The sequence below is a fragment of the Mya arenaria genome, chromosome 13 (assembly GCF_026914265.1).
Source record: "Mya arenaria isolate MELC-2E11 chromosome 13, ASM2691426v1".
NCBI lineage: Eukaryota > Metazoa > Mollusca > Bivalvia > Myida > Myidae > Mya > Mya arenaria.
In genome coordinates, this window is record NC_069134.1 from 12,783,507 (window position 1) to 12,805,859 (window position 22,353).

At 40.2% G+C, this 22,353-nt stretch overlaps 1 protein-coding gene across 1 annotated transcript; it reads left to right on the forward strand.

Annotated features, from left to right (window-relative positions):
- Window positions 1-418: 418 nt before the first annotated feature.
- Window positions 419-21,445, forward strand: LOC128213167 (uncharacterized). The gene is made up of 21 exons (XM_052918718.1): window positions 419-519; window positions 1,034-1,166; window positions 2,349-2,561; window positions 2,923-3,059; window positions 4,337-4,445; window positions 4,777-4,958; window positions 5,352-5,474; window positions 7,036-7,144; window positions 12,301-12,485; window positions 12,687-12,797; window positions 13,198-13,284; window positions 13,728-13,851; window positions 14,191-14,364; window positions 16,618-16,842; window positions 17,225-17,334; window positions 17,461-17,530; window positions 17,914-18,150; window positions 18,517-18,759; window positions 19,320-19,559; window positions 20,083-20,166; window positions 21,123-21,445. Exons 1-21 carry the CDS (start codon window positions 511-513, stop codon window positions 21,263-21,265), a joined length of 3,048 nt encoding a protein of 1,015 aa, XP_052774678.1. The 5' UTR covers window positions 419-510; the 3' UTR covers window positions 21,266-21,445.
- The last annotated feature ends 908 nt before the right edge of the window (window positions 21,446-22,353 follow it).

Genomic DNA, 22,353 nt, shown 5'->3' on the forward strand with positions numbered 1-22,353 from the left:
GCCACCGTTTTAATAAAGCAAATACTGCTTAAGATTGTAAATTTCCTGGCTAATCCCGCTTTCGGCGTAAACTGTTTTTCAATACAAATTGTCCCTAGGTCCCGTTTAAATAAGTTAAGGTCACCCCGTAAAGGTACGGGTGAAGTCTATACGATAAATGTGCTTATGGGCTTTATTGAACGGGGGCCTGGCATTTTAGCGTTACTTCATCAATGTGTTCAAATTGACTATATAATTCAAAATGCATAAAGTTAAAACACTGAATTCACGTTTTAACGCCATTCATATGATATACTAGGCTGTTATATCGTGGCCATTATTCATGAACCAAATTCAGTGCGTCGCTGATATGTAGCTCAGATCACACAGTCTTTATCAGCGGGGATGTGTCGATCTGTCCGTCCGTCCGCTGATAACGGCCCATATCTCGCATGTACACCTTCGTGCCAGAGTCCAACTTGGCTTCATGGGCAAATAGATCAGCCATAGTTTTACTGTTTTGGAAAATATATGAAAGGGGTAAGGATATTTGATTGTTTCTGTTGTTGAATAACGCGTTTAACTTGTACTTTTTCTTAAACGGACATTTTCATTTAATTTTCAAAAAGAGTGACATTGCTATTTTAACTTACTGTCCTGATAACGTAACTTTATATAACTGACTTATTCTAGAATCTCCATGAATAACTTGTAAGGATATTTTCCGTAACTGATATGCCCAAACACCCTGCTTTCGAGGCTATGTTTATTGTATTTTTTACACAAAAAAATGTTTCAAAGCGTCCTATAGCAAACTCGTTTGAAAATAAACATATGATTTACCATAACCTTTATCCGTGGACCTGTAAGTTCTCCAAGGCCCACGCGGACTTTGATGGAATTTACTTTGTACGTTCATATACTATAAGTACACCTTACGTCTTCTCTAAACCTGCTGTTGCGTTCGTCATATTCTGTGATACCAATATGTAAATATTTAGTCGTAATAACTGTTATAGAGGTAAACTTCATATGTTACGTTTTCTCTCCCCAGATGATGTTGCGGTCATTGCTGATGTGTGTAGGATGCCTGCTGGGGTCGACCCTCGGGCAACCATCCACAACACCCCCGCCTTACCAATACCAGACGTGTGCTCCACCCAACACAACTCAACTGGGAAACAACTGTAAACATGGCTCTTAATAAAGTTAAATAACTTACGATTTTTAAAACTGAATAATATGTGGCCATATTGTAAATCATAACGAGTTGACTGATAAGTTGTAATTAGGTCAAATAAAACTTATATGTGTGGTTCCTGTGACATGTCTTAAAGCATAAGGGTAGGTATGCCGGTTTTGTCCTTTTTTATGTAACATGTCCTTTTTCTCATTTATATGCATGTAACTTATGGCTGTATATGTTGTGTTCTAAACACTACTTGTATGTACCTCTTAACTTAACTCTGTAGCAGGCCGCGTTTTCAACCTGCTTTGTAACATAGATGTACGGTGAGTGTTTTTTGCACTATTCCCCACATACTACATTAATGAGGCTCTCTAAGTGCGTAGGACACAAGGGTTCGGGTAAGATGGCTTGTCACAACAAATCTTAAGCAGGTCCACGTGGAAATCTTAAGAATCTGACCAATGATGGCTGATGCTAAAATATGAACTGGTATATCCAGGAATATGTGTCTGCCATTTACTTCAGGTGGCGAACTTTTGTCCAGAAAACACACATCTTACTTTAATATTGAACATAATGTCTGAGCTGCAAATAATTCAATAGTATTAGCGTATGCAAAATGCTATTCATTACTTACACATAATTTCAATATTATCTCTCGTAAGGATTATCCTCATTTACGGACGTTGCCACCAATTTTTCTGGCAGTTGAGATGATGCTTGTAGGTTTGTTAAAGTTGTGAAACAACTCTACAAATGTCACAACTTTCATCAACCTTCTAGCATCACCAACATGAAGGCTGTCATTTTTTTTCTGAAAGAAATACGAAAAAAAGAGTAGGGTCGTCGATTAAATTTTGGGTCGGTCAGGCCCCGGAACCATACATATTATTTTGTTTATCCTTATGGAATTAATTTATCAGTCCATTCATATTTTTATCACAAGTTAAATATTTCATATGTTACCCAGATTCATTGAACTTACCTCTAATGATGTGCACCATTATATGTTTGTTGGATATAATGATACCAACCGACTTTATAATTCCTCTTTATATTGCATTGACAATTTCTGACTAGCTGCAATTATATAAGACACGCTTTGCTATATACCGGTTAACTAGAAACCAAATATAGCGTGCTGTTACAGTAGTATATTCAATCTATGTCGTACTTTCAGTGCCGGCAGGAACGGTTATGCCGCCTGTACCAACGATACCATCCACGTTCCAGGTGCGAGTGGAAGCTAACATTCTGGACAAGAAAACCACAATCGTGGCCGAGGAGTACTATGACATGCTGAACAACCGGGCCGCATTACGGACCATCACGAACAATACCGAAGATTACATGATTTTCGACTATACCAATGATCAAATCATCTACGACGTCAGTAAGTTCTTGAAAGCTGTCGACCGTTGTTATTATAACAAGTGATATTAAGCTCTTGTGTCTGGATATATCATGTGTTTGTTTCAAGGAGTGATAGCCTTTTGCGTTTACCAAACATTTACAGAACAGAACAGAACAGATTTTATTTTCACTTAAACTTATACAGTTTTCGTGATAAACATACATATTGCATACAAATACATAAATTGTATACAAATACATGAATTGTACAATTATACAATGAACATATTATTCCAATTCAAATGAATAGACTATGCAAGAAAAGTCATTCACCCTTTAATCAGCTATAATTTGAGTAATTGGAATCATAGTTTTGCGTTTCATGTATCTCATTTTTGTAGACGGCATTTGTTATGCCGACGACATGAAGTACGATGATAACCAGCTATTGTTTGGTATGAAACTACAGCATGGTTCCGGAGTTCCCCACATATACACGACGTCTGATACCCTCCATTTCGCCAAAAACAACGGCTTGGTAAGTCAAGCTCTAGACTCCTGTATGTAATTGTTTCTGTATAAACTTGCCATTGTTGTAATGAGAATAAGAATCAAGAGTGTGCATCGCGATAAACCCTCTGCCAGTCATAGGTGGGGTGGGTGTGTGTGTGTGTGTGGGGGGGGGGGGGGGTGTTACATTATACATATGCAAATGAAAAAATAACCATACTAAACGAACTTATTATTGTATTAATATAAAGTAATGGGAATTTATTTTCTGACTTTCATTCAGTCTTTTGGTCTAATGAAAACGATACTATACGGTGCCATTTACGGGCACTACGCAGTGTCATGTACGGGCACTACGCGGTACCATGTACGGGCACTACGCAGTGTCATGTACGGGCACTATGCAGTACCATGTACGGTTTGTACGCATTACCATGTACGGGCACTATGCAGTGTCATGTACGGGCACTACGCAGTACCATGTACGGGTTATACGCATTACAATGTACGGGCACTACGTAGCGTCATATACGGGCACTACGTAGTATCATAAAGGGTAATACGCATTACCACGTACGGTCACAACGCAGTGCCATGTACGGGCACTACGCAGTACCATGTACGGGTTATACGCATTACCAGGTACGGGCACTACACAGTGTCATGTACGGGCACTACGCAGTACCATGTAGGGGTAATACGCATTACCATGTACGGGCACTTCGCAGTGTCATGTACGGGCACTACGTAGTACCATGCACGGGCACTACGCAGTACCATGTACGGGTTATACGCATTACCAGGTACGGGCACTACGCAGTGTCATGTACAGGCATTACGCAGTACCATGTAGGGGTAATACGCATTACCATGTACGGGCACTTCGCACTGTCATGTACGGCCACTACGCGGTACCATGTACGGTTTATACGCATTTTCATGTACGGGCACTACGCAGTGTCATGTACGGGCACTACGCAGTACCATGTAGGGGTAATACGCATTACCATGTACGAGCACTATGCGGTACCATGTACGGGCACTATGTTGTACCATGGACAGGCACTACGCGTTGTCATGTACGGGCAATACGCTTTGCCATGTACGGGCAATACGCGTTGCCATGTACGGGCAATACGCGTTGCCATGTACGGGCAATACGCGTTGCCATGTACGGGCAATACGCGTTGCCATGTACGGGCAATACGCGTTGCCATGTACGGACAATACGAGGTGCCATTAAAACTGGCTCGTACAGCAACACACGTACATGTAAAATCTCTATACTGGTTTGTTTTATTTCAGTTGTACATGGGTCGAAAGGCAGTCCGAGGCATCCAGTGTGACTGGTGGCGCTCCTGTATGTACTGGAGCATGCTTCAGTCCAACTTCACACTCGACTATTACTTCACAGGTACTACGGACATGCCGTTACACTTCCTTTGATACATTAGTCTGTGTTGACAAATTGTTTGATATATCACGTTTTAAGAAAGTTAAGTGAACGTGTTGTTGCGGTATGTGTATTGTTGGGTAGCAGACCCTTTTCATTGAGCCTTTAGTTACAACACTCACTGTTTGGAGCTGCTGGGCTTATTCTTGTTAGTGTTTTTATTTCATTGTTGATAGAAATAATATTTTAAACATGCTTAAACATTTGTGACTAGATTAATGTTAAGTAGACGTAAAAACGATTCGTTTGACAAGAATAAAAATAGTTGAAATTATTACAATATTTCCTGCAGCGATGTACACCAACTATACATGGCTTGAGCCGGACAATAGTCACGTGGTTCCGATTCGTGCCGAGATTACTGGAAATCAGTACGTCCCGCAAAATAACGGTGCGAGCTACAAGACATTTCACCACATATACGAATACTTTGATTTCCGCCATTCCATTTGGGCACCAGAGGCGAAATTCATGGTATGAACATACTCTGGCCAATTTCTTTTTTTGTTTAATACAAATTTATATCAATAATCTGAACTCGCTATTCCAAACTTATGCTCCCTTGGTAACGTATAGCCGACATTGCAATCTTCACGACTTAATATTTTTCGTCACGAAAGATAATGCTGTCATTTTCTAAAATTGTTTATCCGAATCATCGTTAATCCGAATTTTTTACCACGGTCCTGACGCATTCGGATTAACGATGTTTAAATGTATGAACAAAAGTAACAGATTATATACCGTTTAAAGTGTTGTTTTTTCTGTAATATTTTATAGATATTGTACATGAATCGCGGCCAACGGGTGACGTGTTCAACGGGTACAATTGTGCTCCAATTCAATGTGCAATTCATTGTTTTCCAGCCTCCTCGGGGCTTAAAGTGTGCAGGCCGGAAGAGCACGAAGCCAGTCCCCAACCTCACGGCCCAGTATTCCTACCGTGAGGAGATCGTGGATTCTCTAGACAGCGCCATCTCTCAGGCTGATGTATGTTAAATGTTGACTTATTGGATTATTCTTTAAGCTGTACGGGAGTGATACTCCTATACTGTCAAATCTGGGTGACGCGTCATTTATTTCTACATGAATGCGATCTGATAAATCATTTGAGATTTTTGTTACGGATAATCTTCACCAGAGCTCCCGGCAGTTCTTATATCAAAGGATATCTTTATACGGGCAATGTCTTACATATAGAATGACGTAAGTAAACGCTTACGGCTCCCACTACCAAAATTATTGAAAATTATTCCTAAATTTGCGAAGCGTGAGTTATGTATAATTTCAAGTACGTGCAATATATGAAGTAATTGTATCATCAGTGTATCGTATTGTGAAGGTGAGCAATTAATCAACAACTGAACATATGTTTATGGCCCTGCTTACTGTTTACCATTAAAATTACTTAAACTTATTGTATTACGATTTTTTTTGAAATATTAGTTACATTTGGACAAAAAATTAGCTGAGTTTAACACCATTAGCATCTTGCGCAGTACTGCAGTGTGTCTTTTATTCTGCAAAAGCTGTTTCTCCCCAAAACAAATTTCGTTCAATTTTCATTCTGCCACTTTGATCATTACTTGGACCATTACCCCCAGGGGTAAATGTCGGGCATATATACGCAGCATATGAAATAGATTCAAACTCGTTAAGAAATTTAAATACCTTGAAAGAGCATTTATTTTTCAAAATATGTATTAAAGTTGAACTTCTATGAGATAATACTCATATAAAACTGAACCTAAATGTAGAAATGATATGCATGTATAATGTACACTCGAAACATTGTGTACGAACAGGTAAAAAGAAAAGATTAAATGCTCTTTACACCTTTTCATCGGCTAGTTGTGGTTGATTTTGACTTCCAGATAAAACTATTCACTGACGATGTGAGAGGTCGTGGAAAGGAGACGATACGGGCTTGCCGTACCGAGTCGAGCACGTGTTTATAGATATTGGGTCGATAGTGCTGCGATAATCAGCTTTCCAAACTATTTGATATGTCTTTATTTCTCTGATGACGATAAGTGCCCATTTATTGACTTGATTTGATTGAACAATTCATATTGGCATTGAGATTTTATGAGAGCATTATTTAACAAAAACAGGGCAGGTGGTCGGTGTTTTGTGTTGTCCCTGCGTTATTTAGACACATATATTTTGTGAAAATAGATTTTACACTGTCTTGATGATCGTATGTTTGAAGTCACTAATCGTAACTGTTCATGATAGATTCAACTGTACGTACGTACATGGTGTCTCATCTGATGTGCTCATGAAGGCACACATACGAGTCAATTTATTAACGAAACCAAATGTGTTTGTAATTTAGTTCAGTTTATCTGATTTTTTTGTTTGTCTATTCAACATATTCCATATGTTATCATTCACATATTTATCACAGAAGACTTAATGACCTGCTACATATCACAGCTCACATGACTGTGTCGAATGTTATGACCCGTATTGAATACATTGCATGTAATAATAACCATGTTGCAAGGCATTACATACATGTGAACGCGTTTACATTCTCTACACCCAGGTGTACTACGACTATTCCTACAAGCTGGTTCGGTTCGACTACCGGCCCGGAAATGTCTACCCTTACTACACCAGCAACCCCGTCACAGAGATCCATGACTACAGCACAGGTATCTCTCCTTCCCAGGCTTGTACCGTAATGACGACCCATAGTCAAGTGGGTGATACCACGTATCATTTCCTTACGTAATATGACACACCGACCCAAAGTCAAAAGGGTGGTAGCCCATATTACTTCCTTACGTAGCTTAAGGTTCTTTTACGGCAAGCATGACACACCGACCCAAAGTCAAATGGGTGGTACCCCATATTACTTCTTTTCGTAGCTTAAGGTTCTTTTACGGCAAGAATGACACACCGACCCAAAGTCAAATGGGTGGTACCCCATATTACTTCCTTACGTAGCTTAAGGTTCTTTAGGCAAAAAGGACACACCGACCTATAGCCAAATGGGTGGTACCCCATATTACTTCCTTACGTAGCTTAAGGTTATTTTACGGCCAGAATGACACACCGACCCATAGTCAAGTGGGTTGTACCCCAAATTACTTCCTTTCGTAGCATAAGGTTCTTTAGGCAAGAATGACACACCGATCCAAAGTCAAATGGGTGGTACCCCATATTACTTCCTAACGTAGCATAAGGTTCTTTAGGCAAGAATGACACACCGACCCAAAGTCAAATGGGTGGTACCCCATATTACTTCCTTACGTAGCCTAAGGTTCTTTAGGGAAGAATGACACACCGACCCAAAGTCAAATGGGTGGTACCCCATATTACTTCCTTTCGTAGCTAAAGGTTCTTTTACGGCAAGAATGACACACCGACCCAAAGTCAAATCGGTGGTACCCCATATTACTTCCTTTCGTAGCTAAAGGTTCTTTTACGGCAAGAATGACACACCGACCCAAAGTCACATGGGTGGTACCCCATATTACTTCTTTTCGTAGCTTAAAAGTTCTTTTACGGCAAGAATGACACACCGACCCAAAGTCAAATTGGTGGTACCCCATATTACTTCTTTTCGTAGCTTAAGATTCTTTTACGGCAAGAATGACACACCGACCCAAAGTCAAATGGGTGGTACCCCATATTACTTCCTTTCGTAGCTAAAGGTTCTTTTACGGCAAGAATGACACACCGACCCAAAGTCAAATGGGTGGTACCCCATATTACTTCTTTTCGTAGCTTAAAGTTCTTTTATGGCAAGAATGACACACCGACCCATAGTCAAATGGGTGGTACCCCATATTACCTCCTTTCGTAGCTAAAGGTTCTTTTACGGCAAGAATGACACACCGACCCAAAGTCAAATGGGTGGTACCCCATATTACATCCTTACGTAGCTTAAGGTTCTTTAGGCAAGCATGACACACCGACCAAAGTCAAATGGGTGGTACCCCATATTACTTCCTTACGTAGCTTAAGGTTCTTTATGGCAAGCATGACACACCGACCCAAACTCAAATGGGTGGTACCCCATATTACTTCCTTACGTAGCTAAAGGTTCTTTTACGGCAAGAATGACACACCGATCCAAAGTCAAATGGGTGGTAGCCCATATTACTTCTTTTCGTAGCTTAAGGTTCCTTTACGGCAAGAATGACACACCGACCCAAAGTCAAATGGGTGGTAGCCCATATTACTTCCTTACGTAGCTTAAGGTTCTTTAGGCAAGAATGACACACCGACCCAAAGTCAAAAGGGTGGTAGCCCATATTACTTCCTTACGTAGCTTAAGGTTATTTTACGGCAAGCATGACACACCGACCCAAAGTCAAATGGGTGGTACCCCATATTACTTCTTTTCGTAGCTTAAGGTTCTTTAGGCAAGAATGACACACCGACCCAAAGTCAAAAGGGTGGTAGCCCATATTACTTCCTTACGTAGCTTAAGGTTATTTTACGGCAAGCATGACACACCGACCCAAAGTCAAATGGGTGGTACCCCATATTACTTCTTTTCGTAGCTTAAGGTTCTTTTACGGCAAGAATGACACACCGATCCAAAGTCAAATGGGTGGTAGCCCATATTACTTCTTTTCGTAGCTTAAGGTTCCTTTACGGCAAGAATGACACACCGACCCAAAGTCAAATGGGTGGTACCCCATATTACTTCCTTACGTAGCTTAAGGTTCTTTAGGCAAGAATGACACACCGACCCAAAGTCAAAAGGGTGGTAGCCCATATTACTTCCTTACGTAGCTTAAGGTTATTTTACGGCAAGCATGACACCCCGACCCAAAGTCAAATGGGTGGTACCCCATATTACTTCTTTTCATAGCTTAAGGTTCTTTTACGGCAAGAATGACACACCGACCCAAAGTCAAATGGGTGGTACCCCATATTACTTCTTTTCGTAGCTTAAAGTTCTTTTATGGCAAGAATGACACACCGACCCATAGTCAAATGGGTGGTACCCCATATTACCTCCTTTCGTAGCTAAAGGTTCTTTTACGGCAAGAATGACACACCGACCCAAAGTCAAATGGGTGGTACCCCATATTACATCCTTACGTAGCTTAAGGTTCTTTATGGCAAGCATGACACACCGACCCAAACTCAAATGGGTGGTACCCCATATTACTTCCTTACGTAGCTAAAGGTTCTTTTACGGCAAGAATGACACACCGATCCAAAGTCAAATGGGTGGTAGCCCATATTACTTCTTTTCGTAGCTTAAGGTTCCTTTACGGCAAGAATGACACACCGACCCAAAGTCAAATGGGTGGTAGCCCATATTACTTCCTTACGTAGCTTAAGGTTCTTTAGGCAAGAATGACACACCGACCCAAAGTCAAAAGGGTGGTAGCCCATATTACTTCCTTACGTAGCTTAAGGTTATTTTACGGCAAGCATGACACACCGACCCAAAGTCAAATGGGTGGTACCCCATATTACTTCTTTTCGTAGCTTAAGGTTCTTTAGGCAAGAATGACACACCGACCCAAAGTCAAAAGGGTGGTAGCCCATATTACTTCCTTACGTAGCTTAAGGTTATTTTACGGCAAGCATGACACACCGACCCAAAGTCAAATGGGTGGTACCCCATATTACTTCTTTTCGTAGCTTAAGGTTCTTTTACGGCAAGAATGACACACCGATCCAAAGTCAAATGGGTGGTAGCCCATATTACTTCTTTTCGTAGCTTAAGGTTCCTTTACGGCAAGAATGACACACCGACCCAAAGTCAAATGGGTGGTACCCCATATTACTTCCTTACGTAGCTTAAGGTTCTTTAGGCAAGAATGACACACCGACCCAAAGTCAAAAGGGTGGTAGCCCATATTACTTCCTTACGTAGCTTAAGGTTATTTTACGGCAAGCATGACACCCCGACCCAAAGTCAAATGGGTGGTACCCCATATTACTTCTTTTCATAGCTTAAGGTTCTTTTACGGCAAGAATGACACACCGACCCAAAGTCAAATGGGTGGTACCCCATATTACTTCCTTACGTAGCTTAAGGTTCTTTAGGCAAGAATGACACACCGACCCAAAGTCAAAAGGGTGGTACCCCATATTACTTCCTTACGTAACCTAAGGTTCTTTTACGGCAAGCATGACACACCGACCCAAAGTCAAATGGGTGGTACCCCATATTACTTCTTTTCGTAGCTTAAGGTTCTTTTACGGCAAGAATGACACACCGACCCAAAGTCAAATGGGTGGTACCCCATATTACTTCCTTACGTAGCTTAAGGTTCTTTAGGCAAGAATGACACACCGACCCAAAGTCAAAAGGGTGGTAGCCCATATTACTTCCTTACGTAGCTTAAGGTTCTTTAGGCAAGCATGACACACCGACCCAAAGTCAAATGGGTGGTACCCCATATTACTTCCTTACGTAGCTTAAGGTTCTTTAGGCAAGAATGACACACCGACCCAAAGTCAAAAGGGTGGTACCCCATATTACTTCCTTACGTAACCTAAGGTTCCTTTACGGCAAGAATGACACACCGACCCAAAGTCAAATGGGTGGTACCCCATATTACTTCCTTACGTAGCTTAAGGTTCCTTTACGGCAAGAATGACACACCGACCCAAAGTCAAATGGGTGGTACCCCATATTACTTCCTTACGTAGCTTAAGGTTCTTTAGGCAAGAATGACACACCGACCCAAAGTCAAATGGGTGGTAGCCCATATTACTTCCTTACGTAATTTAAGGTTCTTTTACGGCAAGCATGACACACCGACCCAAAGTCAAATTGGTGGTACCCCATATTACTTCCTTACGTAGCATAAGGTTCTTTTACGGCAAGAATGACACACCGACCCAAAGTCAAATGGGTGGTACCCCAAATTACTTCCTTACGTAACCTAAGGTTCGTTTACGGCAAGAATGACACACCGATCCAAAGTCAAATGGGTGGTACCCCATATTACTTCCTTACGTAACATAAGGTTCTTTTACGGCAAGCATGACACACCGACCCAAAGTCAAATGGGTGGTACCCCATATTACTTCCTTACGTAACTTAAGGTTCTTTTACGGCAAGCATGACACACCGACCCAAAGTCAAATGGGTGGTACCCCATATTACTTCCTTACGTAGCTTAAGGTTCTTTAGGCAAAAAGGACACACCGACCCAAAGTCAAATGGGTGGTACCCCATATTACTTCCTTACGTAGCTTAAGGTTCTTTAGGCAAAAAGGACACACCGACCCAAAGTCAAATGGGTGGTACCCCAAATTACTTCTTTTCGTAGCTAAAGGTTCTTTATGGCAAGAATGACACACCGACCCAAAGTCAAATGGGTGGTACCCCATATTACTTCTATTCGTAGCTAAAGGTTCTTTTACGGCAAGAATGACACACCGACCCAAAGTCAAATGGGTGGTACCCCATATTACTTCCTTACGTAACCTAAGGTTCTTTTACGGCAAGAATGCCACACCGACGTATCGTACTGTTGAAATTGTGGCTCCGATTTTCGTTCCCTTATATAGTTACCTTTCACGGCATAAGAATTATACATCGACGTTGGTACTGTTGAAATTGTGTACCCGATTTATGTTCTCTTTTAAACTTCAAACTATCTTTTACAGTACCACAACCTTACATCGACGTTTTTACTTTTGAAATCTTCCACTTGGATATATATTGGCGTTTTAATATGTGTTGAGTTATATAACTTTAAATTAATAAATGCCGTGTATGCACGTCAAAATGTTATAAAAAGCTGTACACGAATACGTTATCATCGTACATAAACTAGTACTATAGTTGTACCATCTCATGGACGCTCATGCACTCTTGCAGGTATCGCCTACGCCATTGACAAGACACTGGGCAACTGCTCCATTATTCCTATCCAGAACGCCAGTTTTGACGCCTCCATCAACATTACCGTTAACCAGAACGCCAACAAGCAGTTTTACATCCGTATGAAGTCACCGTCACAGCTCTTCTACCTCGATAACAAGACCTACTCATACGAGGGACAGGTTAGTCTTGTATCAGGTTTTCAAAGTATTTTATGTACACGTATATCATTTTAACTTAAAATAATGGTTTCACTTTCACATAGGTTTTGCAAGCCTTGTACTCACACGTAAATTTGTTTTGTATTCATGCTATTACACTTCTCAAGGAAGGGACAAAGCAGATTTAATACCCTTCATATTTGCTCTGTCTCTCTCGTACAGCGGACAGTACGTGGCGTTCTGTGTGACGTTTTCATCTCTAAGCGGACGGATTTCACCTTGCCTTATATATCAGTACCGTTCACGTCGACCTTCGAATTTTTCTTCCTTGCGGTATGTTATGCGATATATATAAAAAAATGCGTTTTGTAGTTACCATATTCAGTACGCCATACTGGGGTTAGTAAGAAGTACAGTTGAACCGCGTTGGCTCGAACTCGCTTAGGTCGAACTTCTCCTTGGCTCAAACTGGATCTATAGGACCAATTTCTTTATACTGAAGGTAATCATTCCCGCTTGTCTCGAGTTTTCCGAGGCTCGAGGTATTTTTGCCGGTCCCTTGGAGTTCCAGCCAACTGGGTTCGACTGTAGTTATCGTGAAATAATAAGTACTCACTACTGTTACGCACAATACACACGTACTTTAAAATAATTATAATTTTATCGACAATTCGAAATCGTTATAAATATCGTTTAGTTGATGCACTTCACCATGTTGGGAACATACTTTCAGGATTCCTGGACGGAGCAAAACAATCTAGGACAGAAATCTATAACAAAAGATGTACCTATCCAGTTAGCAATAACAACGCCGGATAGTGTAAGTTTTTAGCTTCAGTCTAAGATCTACCTTGTGTATAGTTAAACAATGAAATATTCACATTATAAAATCAACGATTTATTCACATTTACAGCTTTTGTAATTCAGTCTTGTATTTAGGTTTAGTTGTATTTATGATTTTGGTTGTACATTTACTTCATTGCAGTCATCAGGGAAGAATATTTTTTAACTATAGAAACAAGTCCAGTAGTCGAAAGTTTAAACATAAACCCCGTTCAATGGCACAGGGTCAACGCCAATGACATAAAACACAACAATCACAAACCAGAAACATGGAACTACAACACAAAACTCTACATACAACACAACACATTTATTATATAATACAACATAGCCGCCTTAGAACGGTCAGTAAAATGTAAATTGAATACCTAATTAAAACCAAATTATAAAATTAACATACGTTTTTGTGATAATGGCAGGTCGGGTACTCGGTCACGTACAACCTCTACGATTGGACGACGGAAGACCCTTCCTTTAACAGATTCGACGTCACCAGCTGCTACACCGTGGATCAGAAGAAATCCTTTATTATTGAGTGGCCAGGTAATCGATATACGATCACCAGCATCAACTATTACTATTTTATAAGATGAAAAATGGAGCAAAAAATAACATTCCAATACAACTGTCAACAAAGGACCTATCAGTTTGTAGTTTCGATGTGATAAGGGTTTTTTAAGTCCTGCATTTTACATTTGTTATTTACATATTTTTTAATGAAAAGAAATGAACGTTAATGCGTTATTTCTTCGCTTCGGATTTCATACAACATATGGAGTTTAACGTATTTGGTTGAGTCTTTTAACGAGATTGCCAAATGGTCTGCGTATGTGAAACGTGTAAAACTGTGTTTGCATCATTGTTTTGTATTTATTTTTTCAGGAACATGGGATCAGAGTATAGCTCAGTATCAAAACCAGTTTGTTCGCCAAGTGACCCAAACAATTACCAGGATGTCACATGTCAACGCAATAAGAATACAAAAGCCAACTTTTAATTTTGACACATCTAATATCTACTTTGTGGCCACACTTCTGGATGTTCCACAACCTCTTGGTAGGTTATGGTATAATTTTAATTACAACAATTTTGGACGTCCATCAACCATTTAGTAGGTTGTTGAAGGATGAAACCACACTTTTGGACGTTCTTCAACCTTATCGGTAATACATTCAGGGTCTGCATGTCGGTAATAAAAACATCAGGGTCTGCATGTCGGTTATACATTCAGGGTCTGCATGTCGGTAATAAAAACATCAGGGTCTGCATGTCGGTTATACATTCAGGGTCTGCATGTCGGTAATAAAAACATCAGGGTCTGCATGTCGGTTATACATTCAGGGTCTGCATGTTGGTAATACGTTCAGGGTCTGCATGTCGGTAATACATTCAGGGTCTGCATGTTGGTAATACATTCAGGGTCTGCATGTCGGTTATACATTTAGGGTCTGCATGTTGGTAATACATTCAGGGTCTGCATGTCGGTAATACATTCAGGGTCTGCCTGTTGGTAATACATTCAGGGTCTGCATGTCGGTTATACATTTAGGGTCTGCATGTTGGTAATACATTCAGGGTCTGCATGTCGGTTATACATTCAGGGTCTGCATGTTGGTAATACATTCAGGGTCTGCATGTCGGTTATACATTCAGGGTCTGCATGTCGGTTATACATTCAGGGTCTGCATGTTGGTAATACATTCAGGGTCTGCATGTCGGTTATACATTCAGGGTCTGCATGTCGGTTATACATTCAGGGTCTGCATGTTGGTAATACATTCAGGGTATGCATGTCGGTTATACATTTAGGGTGTGCATGTAGGTAATACATTCAGGGTATGCATGTCGGTTATACATTCAGGGTCTACATGTCGGTTATACATTCAGGGTCTGCATGTTGGTTATACATTCAGGGTGTGCATGTCGGTAATACATTCAGGGTCTTCATGTTGGTAATACATTCAGGGTGTGCATGTTGGTTATACATTCAGGGTCTGTATGTTGGTTATACATTTAGGGTGTGCATGTCGGTAATACATTCAGGGTGTGCATGTTGGTAATATATTCAGGGTCTGCATGTTGGTAATACATTCAGGGTGTGCATGTCGGTTATACATTCAGGGCCTGCATGTCGGTAATACATTCAGGGTGTGCATGTTGGTAATACATTCAGGGTGTGCATGTTGATAATACATACAGGGTGTGCACGTCGGTTATACATTTAGGGTGTGCATGTCGGTAATACATTCAGGGTGTGCATGTTGGTAATACATACATGGTGTGCACGTCGGTTATACATTCAGGGTCTGCATGTCGGTAATACATTCAGGGTCTGCATGTTGGTAATACATTTAGGGTGTGCATGTCGGTAATACATTCAGAGTATGCATGTCGGTAATACATTCAGGGTCTGTATGTCGGTTATACATTTAGGGTGTGCATGTCGGTAATACATTCAGGGTCTGTATGTCGGTTATACATTTAGGGTGTGCATTTCGGTAATACATTCAGGGTATGCATGTCAGTAATACATTCAGGGTCTGTATGTCGGTTATACATTTAGGGTCTGCATGTCGGTTATACATTCAGGGTCTGCATGTCGGTAATACATACAGGGTCTTTATGTCGGTTATACATTTAGGGTCTGCATGTCGGTTATACATTCATGGTGTGTATGTCGGTTATACATTCAGGGTGTGCATGTCGGTGGGTGTGCATGTCTGTTGTACATTTAGGGTATGCATGTCGGTTATACATTCAGGGTGTGCATGTCGGTTATGCATTCAGGGTGTGCATGTCGTTGGGTGTGCATGTCGGTTATACATTCAGGGTGTGCATGTCGGTGGGTGTGCATGTCGGTTATACATTCAGGGTGTGCATGTCGGTTATACATTCAGGGTGGGCATGTCGCTTATACATTCAGCGTCTTAGTAACCAGTTTGTACCTGCATGCCCGTTACACCTTATACCTTCCACGACTAAGTAATCGGTTTGTATCAGTATTCAATAAAAAATATCCGTTTAATTATTTCTTAAAATAATTGCAATCGCCAAAAGGCTTAGGAAAAATATCTGAAGATTATATCTTTAAAATCAACTAAGAAAAAGGGGAACATGTAACTCAAAATTTTCACTCAAGTTGCTTGAGGAATACCACCCCATGTATTTATAAACAAAGATTTAGTATCACCATTTCGGTACAATTCCTATAGCTATCAAACGTTTATGTACTTTTACTTATACCATGATGTCATTACAATTAGTTTAGCTATGCAGCAATTATGTTTACTGGTTACATCTTTGTTTCAGCTTATTTCTCGAAGATGCCAAATCGGTACCGCCAAATGTCCAACGATAAACAGGTGACAGTCACGAGCGCCATGGACTGTGCCCGCTCGTGTAACGACGGGTCCACGCTGACGGGGTGCATGAGCTTCGACTACTGCCCCAGCAACAATCTGTGCGGACTAAGCAAGTCGCACACACAGGACGGGTCCGTGGTGGCTGGATCAACCACCTGTGATCACTATGACCGTAAATATGGGTTTCGGCTACAAATAAACAAATGACGTGTGAAATATGTCCTGAGCTCAGATAAGGCTTACAATCGTTGACGTTAGCTAATTGTTTTTGTTTTATATCGCTCTTGCTCCAAAGTGCATAAAATGCATACGGGAAATAAGTCACACACCCTAAGTAAGCCTCAGGACTGGTCGTATGAATAAAGAGTAAGTCGAGGTGTTTTCGTTTTCAGAAGCTCGAAATACATAATGTTTGTAGTAAGGAAACGATAATTAAGCTTTGTTTGTTGTCCTTCAACATGGTTTTTATAATGGAAGCAAACGAAATTAAGATAAAAAATCATAATTAACCATTTAATATCGTAGCAACCTGATGTGTGTTTGTTTAATTTAAGGTACTGTGGACAACACTGCCCTCATGAGATCAATGGACGCCGCCTGGACCGCCCTCAAGAATTCCGTCCTCATCGGAGACTTTCAGTTCACTGTAAACGTTAATGGAAATGTGAGTTTGTGTGTTTTTTGTTAGTTCAGAATTTGCTTTAGGCTATTAGTTTCCGTGAAACGCTATCGGTGAAGATAATTAGAATAATTATTAGAATATAATTCGACTAATATCTGATATTTTCAGCCGGTGAAGTTTACGGCGGGGTCAATTGACGAGAATGTTAAGCAAAATGCACAGCGCCAACTGTCATCACGTAAGTTACTTCGGATAAGGCTGCTCAAATAATTTCAGATGTAATTATTCGTGATGTCATCATTTGTAATAAACAATCCAGGGGCAGATCTTGTCTGTGTGTCTAAACACCAATTAAACAACATATAATAAAATGATGCACGACGCTCGCTTTTTACAGCAGCTTTACTTGTTTTAAACAAGAATTATCTTATTTCCTGAACATGTTAGTTTGGAAGATCAATGTTTGTTTTGGCATCCAGTTTCCATCACAACAATTCGTACTGTCCAGTTTTAGTAAGGGCTATGCAACACTAACTGTTCTGTATCGTTAATTGCAAATATTGCAACCACCAACCATTCAAGGTTCCAACAGTATACGCATTTATATTCTGTCTGTCTCAGAGGTCCTGATGAACAAGTTCAACATGCAGATCAACAAGAACATCCCGGGCTATGACGACCTGGTCCTGACTGGTGTGGCCATCGATGACTGTGCATCCTCCTGTATCTCGGAGCAGAGCTGGGTGTGCAACTCCTTCTCGTACTGTTTCGACACCGGCTATTGCGTCTTATCTAAGCTCCACCCCGACACCAGGCCAAGCGTTGTCGTCAACAAACCACTGTGCGATCTGTACTCAAGTATGCATCCACATTCATAATTATTGCATCGATTTAAGCACTATTATAACACTAATATATATATATATGTGCGTTTATTTATTTGCCGTACTTCTTTTAACGGAATATTTCAAAGAGATGACCGAGTTCTTCATGGTCTTAATGTGGCAGCTAATATTTGAAACTACTGATACATTCATTCCAATAAATTTTAACACTAGATACAAATTACAGCTGTTCCACACCTAAAAATTTTTTAAACACAAAATATATGAATCGAGGTCCGATTTAATCCGGCGACGCCTTTCATAAGGACATGACTGAAATCGGAAATGTATCAACACTGATACATTTCCATAACGTGTGTTGCGTCTTTGTTTGTTACAGAAAAGTACTCAGCTGACTACCAGATGATCGCCGGAACAACGGTACTATCAAGCTCCGACACCATCTACCAGAACATATATACTGCCGACCAGTGCGCTCAGTTATGTAGCAACTACAACGGATTCAACTGCAAATCCTTCGATTTCTGCGATGGCATTTCGACCTGTTATCTTGGCAAGACCCACTTCTACGATGTTCCTCAGTCCGACAGACAGGATTCCCCCATGTGCAATCACTTTTCAAGTAAGACGAACATCCAACCTGCATCTAAAATACAGGTTTTAAGCATGTACCGCCATTTTTGAATTGTTTTAATGTTGGATTTTGAAACTCTCAGTGGTCAATAGTAGGTTATGCATATCCGCATTACCACTGTTGACATGACTGACAGTGATTTTCTTTTAGGAAAGATAACTGAAAATATCTTACCCTAACCCAGAAATGGCAGAACTAATTCACATGACAATTATTCTCCACATGAAAAACCACACACACACGCACGCACGCACGCACCCACCCACCCTCGCACGCACGCACACACGGACGGACACACGCACACACACACACACACACACATATATAGTTACGATGCATTGTCTTTCTTGTACATATGCATCTGTGATATGGAATGCTTTGATTGTACAGAAGAAGAAAACAGATATATACAACAAGTAAAGTCAGTCCAGCGTGACCCAGATGTTTGCTTTTTGTTACTGGTTAGATAACAACAGTTAATTCCTAAAGACAGAAGAAACACTGCGCCATACTGAAACAACTTCCTTATTATATATTTCTCACTACAGGAAAATACCTTGCCGATTTCCAAAAGAACTCTCGTATGCAGCTTTTGAACAAAGCCGACCGCATTATACAGAACATTCCCGTGGACCAGTGCGCCAAGATCTGTGTGGAGCAGGAGGCCGCAAGCTGCGCCAGCTTTGGTTACTGTGGCAACAGCTCCGAATGTCGCCTCTCTACGGCGTCCATGCGCAATGTGGGACAGGTGTCCTCTCAACCAAATCTCTGGTGTGACATCTACAGCCGTAAGTGTATCAGTGACATTACCAGTTGTAAAATGTGTTACGACATATTAAACAAACAATAGGCCAACAAACTGGCTTGATTAGGGTTTCATCCTTTTAAAACACCGGTAGGGTAGGTAGGCTTTTTATTTTTATAAGGCTTTATGTAATTATGTAAGAACGTTATTGTCATTATTTGTGAATGTCGTTAAAGCAATCTTCTGTGTAAAGCATTAAACTTTTTAAACTACGATATGTATTTTTTACCAACGGACTATACAAACGGTAGGGTCGGCCCGTATTTCGTAGGTGGGGTCGGTTAACCCGAAACAGAAGTGTTTTTAGGCCTTAGTAGTATTTTTCATGTTTTTTTTAAAATTAAAAATGATTTGCAACGCCATGATACATGACGAGCGACTTAGATCACCAATTGGTGTTACAGATATGTGCTTAATATCGGCAAGAACTGACTGGCTTAGTTAGTTGTTCCAACAGGATGCAGTGTGTAACCTTGTCCGCTACTGACCTCGGTTGTATTTTTCAGGAACGGCATTCCCTGATGGTACTCCGTACATCAACAATCCACAGAAGTATTATGCTCCACCAAAATCATCAGGATATTCAGGAGGTTTGATTTGTTTATATATGATCAAACGTATGATTCTCAAATGTCTGTCCTTCTCGCATAAAGGAAACACGAGGAAACTGAAGTTATAAATATACTAGAAAAAACTTTCCATATATACATGCTTCATACCAGTCTTAAAACGACTATCTTCGTTATCAAAATCAAACTATACTCGAGTTCTACACCGATTGTTTTAATTCAATATACTTCATGGTAACAACACACTATCCTATTAAAGATGTTATTTTTCTTTATAAAAATGAAAAAACAACAACACACAACTATTTTCTTACCTTAAGTATTTTTTGGCGGGACCTGAAATGTTCGGAAAAATCTGAATAAGGGCCATAGTTAAAAATCTTCATTATTAACGGAAATATCAACTGCCGATGTTCAAATAACATTTAAACGTATTTGCAGTATTATGTTTATCATACATAACACGCTCAATGTGTTCGTACTGCTTTGAGCATGGTCTAACGGGAAATGTTTTGAACGTTGTACTTTGCAGCTCTTACTTCCATTTAGAACGGTCAAATTGCCTAAACACGTTATTTTTTTAACACGTTTACGTAAAATTCGCACTTAACAATTAGCGGCTTTGGTTGCGTGAATCCGTGAGCAATATATCTACACATGAATCTATTGAGAAAAAAAACCCCACACATTCATATCCAACGGAGAGGATACTTGGCAATTCGTGGGTGCCGATGATTTATAGCCCGTAACGTAAGCGCATTGCACAAAGATGGTCTTGTTCTAAAGATTTTCATCTAAATAAAAATCCAATTACATTTAGGATGCCCCTGTTTGAGAAAGATTCTATTGAAAACTCGGGCAAAACTTCTTTTGTCCTTCAGTAAAGTATGCCATCACCTGCTAGCGTTAGCATTGTGTTGCTCAAGTGACGCAGAAAGTAGTACTTTACCTTGCTAATATTTGCCTCCACATTGCAGGCTCGATGGCTGGCCTAGCGTTTGGCATGATCGTTCTCGGGCTTATCATTGCCGTCGGCGTATTCTTCGGATACCAGAAATTTAGAGGAAGTCCGATGGACAATATGGCGGTCTCCTTCGTGAAGGATGAGCATGATGCATAGGTTATCACCTTTCATTGAAACATGTCTAAGTGGGAAATGTGTGTGTGTGTGTGTGTGCGTGTGCGTGTGCGTGTGTGTGTGTGTGTGTGTGTGAACAAAAAGTGGCTCTGTGGTTCTCATATCAACCAGCACACGCTCAACGTTTCGGGGATATTTGCCTTATGTGGCCAGTCAAAAGACAAAAATTAATGTTCCAATTAATAAACCTAAGGAACTTTAAGATATAAGATCCTATCATACGATGCGTCCGTTGACAATATGGGGCCTCTCGCCGCAAAACAAATGTGCTGGATTGACCATTGAAGAGTCCAAACCACAAAGAGATGGGCAGACATATAATTTGTGCAATTATTGTTTTATTCTGTGATATTGTTGTTTTTAATATATATATATACAATGAAACTAATAAAGGTCTGGAACACATTTGTTTGATATTTCCTGTACACTTACAACTGATTTAAGTAGCGTATTTTGATAAGCAAACATTGCTGTTGATATACACTGTTCTCATGTTGTAAATCCCACTGACGAATGTGTACAGGGGTCAATACAGATGTTTTATTTATCTTGCAATCCCATCATTGCCTATGTTCATCTGTTATATGTTGCAACATTTGACTTCAAAATAAATATGTTGAAACCAACAGTTACTGTATTTAGTGTTTGCCCTATATTTTTAGCCAATCAGAGGTGCTAGATTTTTTTCAAATGTTTTTCACTGCCAACGCTGATAATGTCACAATATCGGGGGAGGGGGGGGGGGGGGGGGGGGGAGGAGGTCCAAATAATGAATGGATTTCATATCAAAATTCTTACCTGACTTTTAAAAAAGATACAAACATACGTTACGATTTAAAGATTCTATTTATTTAATGTATTGGAAATCACACACATATTATAAATGATATTAATCAGAAACTACACAACGTCGTTTGCATCCCTTGCAAAATACTGGTATCTATCGCGGGATCTAGTATACAAGGTCCGTATATATATTTTTTTTTTGCATTCTGTCACATAGTCCTAAAATTGCGGCTGTTGTCTAAGTTGTATGTATTTATTATCGGAATTGATAATGTAAAATTCGG

What these genes read in the sequence shown, in the direction of transcription:
- LOC128213167 (XM_052918718.1), top strand. An exon ending in GCGCCATCTCTCAGGCTGAT is followed by an intron (nt 5,475 to 7,035) that starts GTATGTTAAATG and finishes CTCTACACCCAG; the next exon opens with GTGTACTACGACTATTCCTA. An exon ending in GATCCATGACTACAGCACAG is followed by an intron (nt 7,145 to 12,300) that starts GTATCTCTCCTT and finishes GCACTCTTGCAG; the next exon opens with GTATCGCCTACGCCATTGAC.